This window comes from Egretta garzetta, unplaced genomic scaffold (assembly GCF_000687185.1).
Source record: "Egretta garzetta isolate BGI_Z169 unplaced genomic scaffold, ASM68718v1 scaffold27, whole genome shotgun sequence".
Taxonomy (NCBI): domain Eukaryota; kingdom Metazoa; phylum Chordata; class Aves; order Pelecaniformes; family Ardeidae; genus Egretta; species Egretta garzetta.
The window spans coordinates 2,307,076-2,320,077 of NW_009260400.1; the positions used below are offsets into that span (position 1 = coordinate 2,307,076).

Consider the following 13,002-nt stretch of genomic DNA (forward strand, 5'->3'; position numbering starts at 1 on the left):
GTGTTTTCCCTTGTGCTAACATCAGAGGACTGGCAGAGCCAAACTGCAGAAATTTCTTGCCTCTCTCATCTTAAACTGAGTTCACAGAGGATGAAATATGTTGATGGAGGAGGTAAGCTATCCTGCCATACTTTTGAGAAGTGCTTGTCTTTTTTTGAAGCTGGAAGATGACTTAATGAGTGAAACATGATTTTTTTACTAGTGAAAAGATACACAATCGAGTAGAGATTTAGAGTTACCGTGTAACTTTTCTCTACCTTAATTACCGGTTGTTAACAGCAGTTCTGGTACCTGATGCCATTAATGCATCAGAAAACTGCTGGATTAATAAGTGCCAAATAAGCAGAGCCATAAGTGGGTAAATTTATGTACATGTACTCTGAAATACACCCCGTGGAGGCTTTGTTCCTTGATTGATAAACAGGGCGGTAAAACTGGCAGACAACGAAACCAAACCAAAACTGAAAGATTACAAGATTCTAATCTCTAAAGAAGTATTATTGAGAAACAGTTTAATAGAAAAAGTTATTTAGACATGTCAGTATAATAATAAAAAAGAACAGCTACCTATGAAGCGGAACTCGCTGCACTCGCACTCGATCAGGGCTGCATTCTCAAGCAGCCACAACAAATTGTCGTCCTTAACTAGTACGGGATATTTTGCCACCAAATCTAGTGGCAAAAAACAGTAATTCACTTCACCTCCCGTCTCTAGTAAAGGTGTATCCACTAGCCCTAGAGGAGCTCTTTGATGTAACCCTAGGCAGAGAAAAATCAGAAAAATCAAGACATAAGTAGAGAAAAATAGAACTCTGATATTCACTTTGGAGATCTGCCTAGGCCAGCAAAGCCAATAAAAGTGTATTAATCTTGTGCAACATTTAACGTTCACCAAAGGATGATGTCTTACAGCCTAGCACAAATGAATAAACGCTTGCATGGGGTTTCCTATTTTTTAAAAAAAGATGACTAATAAAAAAAAAAATCACAAAAAATGGGCATTCCTAAGGCTGCAAAAGAATTTGCCAATTTGGGACACCCACCTGTGAACGCTGGGCTGTTAGGAGGAATCTCTGGTGGCTTGCTGGTGCAGTAATTCAGTACTGGTGTGTCTGCAGGCTGGGTATGTAAATTATATTTCTCCTCCTTTAAATTATCTAAAATCTGTCAAGATACATAAAGTTTTTTCTATTTACTACTTCAAATAATTAATCCAAAAATAAAAAGCAGCCATGGAAGAGTCTAACGCATGCCATGCTGTCCTGCACATCTACTGAAACATGCCATGGAGTATCATCTACAGGCAAGAACAAATCCATTCCTACGCTGTAGGTGCCTAAAGGTAAATGGAATGAACTTGCAGAGAACATTTATAAGAACTTGTAATATAATTAGAGCCATTCAGATATTCCAAAAAAGCCAACTATTTTTCAGCATTAGAATTTTCACGGCAATTCCTCATATTCCAGCTCTGGAATTGAAGACAGCCACACTGGCATGCGTAAAAGTATACAACAAATAGCCAAGAACCCAGCACAAAGGCTGAAGGACCTTTTGGGCTCTTTTTTAATAACATTTTTACAATAAGCTCTGGGAATTCAATGATTAGAAAAGGGAATCGATGTTTGGCTTGGTGATAGGAATGTTTAACAGTCTATATTTCCTAACCTTTTACTGAATTGCTATTATTTTTATTATTATTTTCAAATTATTTTAAAATTGCAACAAATGGTCATGTACTGTTGTAGGATATTAAGTATGAAGTAAGTTTAAAGCCACAGTTATGACTTCCAAAGCAGATGCATAAAATAGCTTAATAAATTAATAAGGTCACACTAACAAGCACTTAGAAGCCAGAAAACACAAGAATTCTAGTTCAGTGGAATGTGTTCCTGGCCACACCACAACAGGTCCGTGTTAAACATGAGATCATATACGGTTTGTTAATACCATAGACTACTGAGGTTTAGTGGTCTTCCTCTCCCAACCTGTTTGGAGAGGTTACATCTTTAAACAGGGTCCTAAAAGAAAATCCAAAAGTGTTCACGTTAAGCCCAAAATGTTAATATTTTGGGCTAAAAATATCAAGCATAATAGCATCTCTGAGATAATTCCACAAAAAAAGGTATTAAAAACCAGAAGAAACACAGAGTTTAGACTAAACTTAGAGGGAATGCAAATGTACAAAAATACATGTTTCATCCAGGCAGGAAGTATGGACTCAGCCTTCACTGGCACAGTGCAAAACTACAGTGCAATTACAATAAAAAAGAAAACCTTGTAGCTAAATAGTAAATTAAATATTCATAGAATCGTAGGATCATTTAGGTTGGAAAAGACCTTTAAGATCATCAAACCCAACCATTCCCCTAACCCTGCCATCCCACCACTAAACCCTGGCCCTAAGTACCTCCTCTGCCTGGCTTTTAAATACTCCCAGGGATGGGGACTCGACTCTTTGCAGACCTCCATTTAGCATTTGTTTATGCAGCTACAGAATAGGAGAGGAAGAATCGTCATTTCCCCGTTTGATGGGATAGTGAACTCAGTGCTGTCCCACTCGGATGAAGCTGGGTTTGGGTAGACTCATCTCCTTCACATTCAAAGATCCTTATTCAGCAAGAGCAATCCATGTAATTGTCACAAAGCACAACAGTTGGCAGATAAAAGTCTCTGCTTGCTTTGAATTCAGTAAAAAAAAAAAAAAAGCAAGTAATGACTGCTGAACAAGCTCTTACAGAAAGGTCAAGCATCAAATTCATAACATGTTCTGTATTCACCATCCAAGGCCAATGAGCTGTATGTGGCAATTATTTGTTTGGCTAACTATGGCAAGCATTGATAAAGTGATGTACACAAACCCCTTGACATCCTCCTACAGACAATATTATCTAAGAATGAAAAAATTGTAGGAAAGCCACACAGAATATCCCACTTTACCTGTAATAAAGGCGTCAGCTGCAAGATTAATGCTTGCTCATACAGCAAGTTCAATTCAGCACAGCTGAAAAAAGATAATTTTGAAGTCTGCATGTAATAATGAAGATGCCTAAATATAAAACCATCTTGGTCAATAAATAATCTTAGATTTTCAGACTGATCTTGTACAGAAGCTTCTTTCCACAACAGGGATTCAGGAAACTGAGCGACTTTACTTTTGGGAATAGAGAAATACCAGCCACCGACATTAAAATTAATTAATTCTTCTTCTGCAGATGCCATAACACTCTCCAATTCCTTCAAACAGAAGAGGAAAACATATCAAGAGGCAAGAATGAACCTGTAAACTCTGAAACAACACAATGTTTTATTTTAAAACTTCAATGGGCTTTGCATTTTATTTTCCATTCCATGGTAACTTGACAAAAAATAAACCATGGTGCAAATGACTTAAAGCATTACCTTCCCATTCCCTTGTGCATGCACATTTCTTGATTAATATATGTTTATGGTCATGGGTCATGATGAGTCAGCAAAGCACAAGGTTTTACATAATGTAATACTTACATTTAAACCTTGGAACAACCTGGTCTGCACGTATACTGAGTTTGTTACACAGAACAGCAAGCGAAATATGGCAAACATCTTCCTTAAATATTCAAATAAAAGCAATAAAATGTAAATAAATATTGTATAGCCTCCCACACAACCTGCATGCCTACAGACACACCATTCCATACAGTTAGTTACTGGTTTAAGATGCAGATATAATAAATAAATAATTCACAATCCTCTTGACAAGACAGGAAAGAAAATAATTGTCCATGGTGAAAGGATGCTTGGTAAACACATAGGTGGCAGTCAGCTAAGCAGAGACAAAATTCAGCTAAAGCAGAACAAGAACGCACAGTTAAGGCCTGTAGCCGATTTTTTCATGTTAATGCATCACGCTGAGACGTGGATTAGCCTGTGGCCTACTAAAAACATCAATTCAAGACTGAAAACAAAACAAAAGCCAAAAGCCTGCCTGCCTTTGCCACAGCAGCTAGCCTCCAAAGCCAAGGAGACAAAGTTTTATTGACAACAGAGAACACCATTCTTGCAGCAGAAAAAACCCCCATGGTAAAGACAATCCCTGACATACGGAATGTTTTAGGCTATTTCTCGTACAAGTGGCTACAGAAAAGGGAGTCAAAAGGAAACATGGAAAAGGATGGAGGAAAAAAGCCCCACTCTTAACAAATGCAATAATTGAACTTTGTAGCTTCTAGAGAGAGCTCATAATCAAAACTAACACGATGAAGGGGCTACTGGTCACTCCAGGCAATGATGGAGAACCACCATTACATTGCCCTCAAAGCATGCTTAGCTGAGAGTTTTTCATAGATATTCTCATTATCTTCTTAACACTACCCAGCAATTTCAAAACAAATATTTGAATATGACACATTAAAAAAACCCAACCTCTTCAAGCAAGAAAGGTCACAGAATCCCAGAATGGCCAAGGGTTGGAAGGGACCTCAGAAGATCATCTAGTCCAACCCTCCTGCTAAAGCAGGTTCACCTAGAGCAGGTTGCACAGAGGATACTAAAATCCTGATGTTTTTAAGGCTCATTTCCAATTTGGGGGGACGGAGGAAGAGCACCAGCACCACCAAAACCCACTCATCAGTGCCATTGCTCCAAGAAAACTACTTCCAGCCATGCTTGAGGCAATTTGCTCAGCTCAGGCTGCCATTTGATGGGCACGAGCACCAAGCTAGCAGCCCACCACCGTGCAAAAGGGGTCTTACCCCCTTCTCCCCCCACCTCTTCCAGCCACATCCCGTGCTGCTCCATCACACCAGGCCTTGGGCTGATCCAACTCACTTAAAATAGCAAGAAATGTTCTGCTTTGGGGGAGGGGGTTGACATAGCTATATTTTTTTTTGCAATTTTCACAAGGAGGGTTGTGAAACACAGGCTGCTGGCTTTCCTCAGGGGGAGAGGGCAGCTTCTTCCAGGCAGCTCGCAATGGATGCCGGCCCTCCTGCCTCCCCTCAGCAGGCCGCAGGCCTGTCCCAGCGTGGCAGGCTAGGCCGCGGTGCATGGTGGCATTGCTAGGCAACGGGCAAGAGGCCCTGGCACAGGACCCCCGCTTGTGACGAAGGTGACAGGGCTGGGGGATGAAGCGGGGTGATGGGTGACAGGAACCCGGTAATAGGGGTAGGGGGGTTGTGGGCAGCTGAGGGGCTTGAGGTGACAGGAGGCACACAAGCAGGTCAAGGTTACTCATCCCCAGAGCCGGGTTTAAAGCCAGGAGACCTACATGTACACCCCAAGGATGCTGTGACAGCGTGATTAATTAATTACAGTTATAACCTTTTCCCAGCAGCACCTACCTGCTGTGGGAGTGCTGCTCTCCCCCCACAGGGGGTCGTTAGCTGCATTCATTTGCAGGATCGAGACACCCACCTTGGTGGTTGAGGACAGAGGAGATGAATTCCTCTCAGTTCCAGTACCCAACAGTCTAAGCTTTGTAAACTTCCCGCCGTTAGGACATGGATTAATTGAGCCAGCAAGTCATCAAAAAACCAGTGGTAATCTTGTAGTTGCCACTACTGCATGACTCGCCATAAAATGCAAGCGTGCACCATCACTAAGAGTATTTATTCAAAGAACTCAAGTACCACTTGTACTACAAACCACAATAAAATGCACCAACCCACCACCACCACCAAATGGATTCTTTTTTATTTTACTGGCTCAGCCGTTTCTGATCAAAATGAGTCACAGCTATGAAGATTAGTTAAAATATGCTGCCGCAGTTCTGCAAAAGAAGCAGCAGTGAGGGGCTAACATGCTACTTGACCCAGTAAATGAGGCAACCGAATACAAAACTCAACAACCCAACTCTACAAAATATAAAGAAGGGATCGTAAGGGAGCTGCACCTCGGTGTGGCTTTTCATTTCTTCTGTTATTGGTGAAAACTGATTTGAACATCAGCGCGTTTTCTGGTGGCTTTATACTTAAGCTTTCCTCCTGAACTTACTGCTTTGCAATCTGGTCCTGCAGGCACAATGGAAGGTAAAAAGGGGGTTACAACTTCTTGTCGTGCTTGACTTTGCAAGTTGATGCCATGAAGCTGGTGCATGGTCAAGTACGGTCAGTTTTGGCTCCATTTCCCATCCTGGGTGCGGGGCTGAAGGACGAGCATGTTCCCGGGCCTGCAGTCACTAAGGCAGACTTCAGGGCTCTTTTAAAAAGAAAGCAAAACAAAACCCAAGCAAATTCCAGTTTCAGAAGTTATTCAGGAGCAAAGATGCTCAATTTTATACCAGTCAGAGAAAGCAGAGCACCCAAAGTTGTTTGCACACCTTGCGATCAGACCCCATGTAAATTCAGTTATAAACAGCACGCTACTGCTCTTTTAATATAAAGCTGACAGCGCTGTGGAGAGGCTTGAGTTTAAAATCCTTCACTGTGAGGTACTTCAGCATCTATTTTTGCCTATTTTACCCCCACTTGAGGGTTTTGTGACCTCTGTAACAACCCCAGGACCAGGGAGTTCCCAAATGAATGAAGAAGTGCTCCCAAATGAGGATCCCTGCAAGGGAAGGGACTACACCACAGCAGGAACTGAACTCCTCAAAACCCCAAAGGAAGGGGCAGAGCTGCAATTTATCTTAACAGGCAATTAACACAACAGTAATGTGACAGACTTTGTTAATTAGATGCTGTTTGTATCATTTCTCTTAGATTAAATAGGAAACAGGTGAGAATCAAGACCCAAGGAATAAGAAAAGCCAAGGAAATCTGGACTACGACAGTTCATTACTTGCCTAATCATTGTTAGCATGCGGGATTTTTAGGTTTTTAAAAAAATAGTTTAAGGAGGGCTTTAGGTAAAGATAGAGGAGGGTTCAGCAATATTTTTAACATTTCTCTGGGGACAAGGTCAGCACTAAAAAAAAAAGAGCATCGATATGAACACAGGCCAACTCCACGGGTTAATACGTAAATTATATATATATAAATAATCTATCTATTAAATGTTATTATATAAATAAATGTGTGAAATAATAACTGCGTCCTGGGACTATGTTGTACCTCACCAACGGGATTACATGTCTTTAGCATGTACTTAGCCCATTATCAGCTCTGTCTATTATTACTGGAAGTCTCAGCTGGCATGAAGACAACTTTATTTAACTGCTTTATTAAGAATCTCCCACAACAGCAATTTGGAGGCTGCTACTGAGGCAGGGTTTTGTGTCAGGTTTTTGATTTTGGATCTGCCGGTTTCTCTCACCATCCTCTCCCAGCAGCCTTGCCTGAAAAAAAAAAAATCACAACAATATTGCAGCGCTGTCAGATGTTTTTAAGTGACAGATCTATTAAAGAGGGTGAAGGAAGGGCTGCCAGACTGTATTTTGCATAAGGGGGGAAAGGGAAGAGCTGGTTTTCTGAAAAATAAAGTATACGATCAATAAATAAATACTGAAGGAACAACTGGCTGGTTGCCGTTTGTCCTCTCCAGCCTGCGCAGCATGAACCCATTGACAGTTCAAAAGCTTTGCTGTCGGATGGGTCCCATCTTTAGGCAGTACCTATGGAGTTTTATCCATATTCAGCTGCGTGTTTCACACTGAAATCCCCCGCTGCCCACCCATGCTGGCCAGGCAGCAGCCACGCGGAGGAGCTGTTCAGCTGCCAGCTGGCCTCTCCTGGTTCCCGGGAAAACAAGCAAACCGCAAATACTCATCTGCCAGCCTCTGCTAGCCAGTTCATACCAATTTGGTCTCATATCCAACCCTGGAAAAATCTGGGTCCATCCACGCCACAGCAAGAATTCTAGCAGCCCTTGTCATCCTCTGGATCATCTTCAGGGCCATCTTTGGGGCCAAGTGCCAGAGTTGCTGAAATTTCTGCGTTTCTCAGATGTTGCACAGGCATTTCAGCTGCGGTTTTGTGTTTTACTCAATATGATGGCGCTGCAGCTGGTCAGAGGTCCTGGTCCCCCATGCTGCCGCCAGCTGTGCTCCTGCTCCCTTCCTCAGGTGGGATTTAGCAAACGCATGGCTGTGGTGTTCTTCACATCAAATCAGGCTCTTGACCCAGTGGAAAGCTGGTCACCTTTTTCTTGGTGGATCTTCCTTTAACACAGAGTCAGGAAATGAGAGGTCTGGGCTGAATGGTACCCATCCTGACAGGAGTTCAAAATCTACATGGTCCACCTGGAGAAGAGCCCACGCTCGTCAAGCTGTGAGCTTAACCCACCCTGAGCCCCTTACTCTTCTCAAAGCTCCGACTCACTGGAGTTAGGAACGCTGGATTTATGAGGGAAAAAAGATCAATGGGTGGGGGCCTCTTGATTTTGTCATTTACCCTGAAGTCTACCCGGTAAAAAAAAAACCAGGAGATTCAGGTTGCACGACTTTCCCAAGGCCACTGGCTAAACCTGTGACAATAACTTGAGCAGCAGGCTGCTGGCTTTTTCCCTCCTCTCTCAACAGCCTCGTACTTGTGCTCCTTGAAATGCTTAATCATAGAATCAGAGAATGGTTTGTGTTGGAAGGGACCTTAAGAGGTCATCTGGGCCAACCTCCTTGCAGTGAGCAGGGACATCTTTAATGTAGGGACATCTTTAATGTAGGGATAGCGTTGCAGATGCTGTGGGGAAATGTTTAAATCCAAAGCTAAAATCTGTTTCCCATTAGGTCTCAAAAAAAAAAAAAAAAAAAACCAAACCAAAAAATTCTATAGAAACATTTCTGTTTAGAGTTGTTTTCTTACATCACCTAAACTCCCTGCCCAAACGCTTGAATGTCGTCTTGGTGTTTCGGATTTTACTGTTTGTTTTGGTTATTTTTTTGCACACCTATGGCAGAATGCTCTGAAAATGCCTTTTTTCTTTAGAAGCGTGTTTCCAATGAATACTTCAAAGCAGTGACGTAAGGGCTCGCTTAAACTCACGTCATTTATTGCTCCTCGGAGGGCTCACTGGGTTGGAAAGGCTCTTAGGGACTTACCAGGCACTGGAAAAACTGTAGAAAAGTGATTAATTTTTCTGAATGTTTGTGACCCTTTGTGATTTGGGGGCTTTTTATGTTGTTTTCTTTTGTCTCGTTTCATCATGAGCGAATTCTCTGATGCAGCAGCTGGGTGAAGAGCTGGAGAAGAGCCCTGTATTGGCCTCCATGTTATAAGAGATGGGTCAGGCTGCTGCTTCTCACTGTTGCACCCCAAGAAATCAAACACCCACCTACAGCAGAGCAAAATGGAAGGATCCACTTACAGCACCAAGTAAACGGTGTCTGATGTGACTTTGTAAGGCTCAGGAGGATCGATGCGCTGCAACGACACCAGCTACGCTGTGTGTGCCTTTTCTAGGGCAAGAACGAGATTACTGTAAGGTTGTAAGGAAGCCGTAACATCATAGGGTGGATACCTGGGCTGCTGAAGTACCCAAACCAGCTTTCCTACAAACTGACCGTGATTATCAGGTATTTTCAGCCTGTCCTTGCCCTCAGACAGGCAAACTGACAGCGGTCCAAACCTTCATCCCTGTTTGTCCAGGTATAAAAGGTAACAGGAGCGATGTAATCTGAGATAACCTCACGGGTTGGATGGCCAAGGAAGTTCGAGCATTTCCTCTGACCTGCTCCAGAGCAGAGGCCACCCCGTTCTGTGCCCTGGGTGCTGCCAGGGTCAGGAAGGTAGCATTGGATGGGCTTTAGCCACTCCGACAGCCTTGAGTTTTAAAGACTTTGGGTAAAAAAGAATGTTCCACCACCCCTCACAGGCTGCTCTGGAGACTTTTTTTGGTTGAGCATAACCTCTGGATCCTGCAGTCTCCTTTTGTCTCCAGAACAGCCCTGCCTGTTAGAGAGAGGCTTGGTACAGCAGCACCTGTAAGCTCACCCTTCTCCCTGTGATTCCTTTGGATGAGTTGCTTTGGAAAAATGACCAGCTTGAGTTCCCAGGTGGAACTTCTAAGACCAGAAGTGAAACAACTCACCCGACTTCAGGAGACCATGTCTCTTCTGCAGGACAGACAGAGGGACAGGCCTGTCTCAGGTAGGGTTCACAGCTTGCCTGTCATGGCAGGAGGTGGCACTCGGTCCCCCACGACCCGCATCGTGTACACTTCTTGTAGTAACCCTGGGCTGGTGGTGAATGGATGAGTTCGGGGCTTTGCCAGATGAGCAAGCTATTTTGGTGATCGTTAGCACACGCTGTACGCTGCAGGAAGCTGGAACTGGGTACGGACTTTCAAGCCAAGATATGAAAATGCCAGCTCGGTGAGTGGGAAGTCAGGAATATTCTGGGGCTGATGAAGCTGCTTTTTTTAGAAGTATCTCAGGTCAAAATGAGAGAGAGAGGAGCCTTGCTTTCTGCAATCGTAGCGCTGCGCTGATGTGCTTCCAGCTGCCTTAGCTCATGCTATCCATCTCTTTAAACGGTTTCTATCAGTTATTAACCCTTGCAAGCCAGCTATGTGCGAAATCTTAAAATGAATCATCGCTGTAGTCATCTTGAAACACAGAGCTCTGAGCCACGACCTTCGAGCTCTGAGTACAAACATTTTAAAATCTGATTTTGAGTAAGTGAAGATTAGTGTATCGGTTTGGGGGAGAAATCTTTATAACAGTAGGTTCACTCCCCTGAATGCGTGCTCACCACTTAATTTTTTTTTCCTGCAACAGTCTTGCCCAGGTCTTTAGTGTCCCCCAACCATCCCGCTGCAGCGGTTGGCTAAAGAGAGAAGCCACGCCGTTCACAACACACCTCTGCCAGCTGAGAACTGTGCCAGTCATGAGACATGACCTGCATCGGTACCATCAGCTCATGGCTCGGGTCAGTTCTGCCCGTCAGAGCAATTGTGCAATTGCCTTCTGCACAGGGAACAAGCCAGACATTAAATAGTGAACATGTTCAGTTTTATCTTGCATGAACCCTCACGCTGTATTTAAAGCTGGTGAAGCCAATCCTTGCTTTTTTTTTTTTTCTTTTCATTTATTTCTCAGCGTCTTCCCGCTTCTGTCTTCCCCGTGTGTTCTTCCACTTCCGCTGCAGTTATCGCATTAACAAAGCAGGGATGACTCCTGGATAATAACATTTTATCTGAAACCATGCCATGCTGGGAAGATGGTAATTTAGCTAATTGAATTCCCTCTGAAATTGTACTGAATCAATATTCCAGCAGAATACACAGCTGGCGTGTAACATTCACAGTCAAACCAGTATCGCAGGGTGCTGACGGCAAGGATTTGCAATTCTGGCCCCAGGTTTAGATGTTTGCCTCTGAGAAGGTGCCTGACCCACCGGGATACAAGCTTGCTCTCCGAATCTCATCTGAATGCAACTTGCAGCCTAGTCTGTGTATTTTGGAAAACATGGGCCATCAGACTAGCAGCGAGATGGGAAAGTACTGTGGAAGGCAGCGCAGGTACGGCTCGACGGGGAAGCCGGTTTGCCTGGCATCAGGCCAAGGATCTCCACCGTAGCAGCACAATATGCTCTGCAGAGGGATGCTTGCCAAGGCAGCAGGTGTTTTGGAGCACCTATAAGCACTTTCTGGTGCTCCTACACAGGGACAGAAGGGGTAAGACCTTGCTGGGCTTATCAGCATCCACTGTCTTGCTCTTCTAGGAATGAACCTGTGTCCTTGAGGAACAGAGTGCTCCAGCCCCGTCAGTATTTCTCCTCAAACCCCTCATCCCAGAGAAAAATGCCCTCTCAGAGGAGCCAGATCCCGCATCCCAGGCACACAACTTGCTGTCAAAGCATGAAGCACATCAGACGTGACCCCAGATGATTTTAGAAAACTCTCTTGGCAGGTGACCTCTGGGGCAGAGAACACATTTTACAGCTAAATTCATCATAACCACTCCGCTGAGCCTTCTGGACTGCATGTCTCACTGCCAAACTGGGACGCCAGCCTGTGAGAGGGTCTGGGTTTGCCCAAAATGGTGGCACAGGTGTTTGTGGTGGCAGGGTTGGGGGGAAGGTCTGGTGCACCCCTCCACTGCAGGGCTGGAGAGCGGCTGAGGGGAAGAAACAAATGGGAAGGAGAAAAAAGCTTCATGTCTGGGGCTTGGATCAATGCAAATGACATAAATACTGGCTGAGACACCTTCCGCCCACTGGCTCCTCTGCTGCCAGGGAATTACACGCTGGCTGCAAAATGTCTTTCTTCAGCTGGTGTGAAGCCAACCTCAGAGCAAGCGCTTAGCCAGAGCAAATTCGTTAGTGCAGGGGAAAGGGCTGCAAGCCTTTTGGGGGGGACTGTGTTGGTTTTCATTGCAGAAAGTAGTTCTGCAACCAGTATTTTAAGGTCTCTGCTGTCTCAGCAGATGGTGGCACCGCTTCAGGCTTCGCTGGGAAAACAGCCAGAGCTGTTGGTCCCACGGAAGTTCCTTCAGGTTTTAGTCTTCTCGAGGGCTGAGCACCCCAACTTGGCTTCTCCTCATCCATCCTGTGCTCCAGTGCCAACTGCCCTGGGGACCTCCGCTTTCCTGTCCACATTAATCATGAAGACTGATGTTGAAAGGCCATATTCCTTGCACTTACCTGCCCGTGAGGTCATTTCCCCACCTGTCTTCAACCATGCACCGGGGCTGCGCAATGTATCTGTAATGCAGATCACAGGCATGGTACTTCAGATGATTTTTTTCTAAAGGGCCTTCACACCCTCCTGCAAGGAGGAGCAGAGCGAGCCTTGTATGCACACACAGCCAGGAGATCACTGAAGACCCAAACCAATGTCTTCTTGTTCCCAGGAAGCCATTCCCATTGCTTCTTGGGGGGAAGACTGACTTTTCAGGTTGATCTCAGGCACTTTGCAGCTATTAGACCCTGTTGGGTCTTTGCCAGCACTAATCCTCCTGGGGCTGGTTTGAAAGGACCAAGATACCAGTGTGGTCTGGCCATTGCTGCCCTCGCTGCCCAGCCCTGTCCCCATGCAGGGAATGGCACGCACTGGTGCTGCCTCCTTGGGAACGAGGAGGAGGAGGAGGTTTGAGGGGGAAAGTCCCATGTAAGCTGTGGAGCGAGGGGTGGAGAACATGAAAATGTA

At 44.6% G+C, this 13,002-nt stretch overlaps 1 protein-coding gene across 1 annotated transcript in view; it reads right to left on the bottom strand.

Annotated features, from left to right (window-relative positions):
• KCTD19 (potassium channel tetramerization domain containing 19) overlaps positions 1-3,222 on the bottom strand; it is a 22,189-nt gene extending 18,967 nt beyond the window's left edge. Inside the window, exons 1-3 of the mRNA XM_035898805.1 lie at positions 2,941-3,222; positions 1,044-1,164; positions 568-759 (exon numbers count right to left, since the gene is read on the bottom strand). Coding sequence (XP_035754698.1) covers positions 568-759; positions 1,044-1,164; positions 2,941-3,222 — 595 coding nt within the window. The remainder of the gene's footprint in view (positions 1-567; positions 760-1,043; positions 1,165-2,940) is intronic.
• Positions 3,223-13,002: the final 9,780 nt, after the last annotated feature.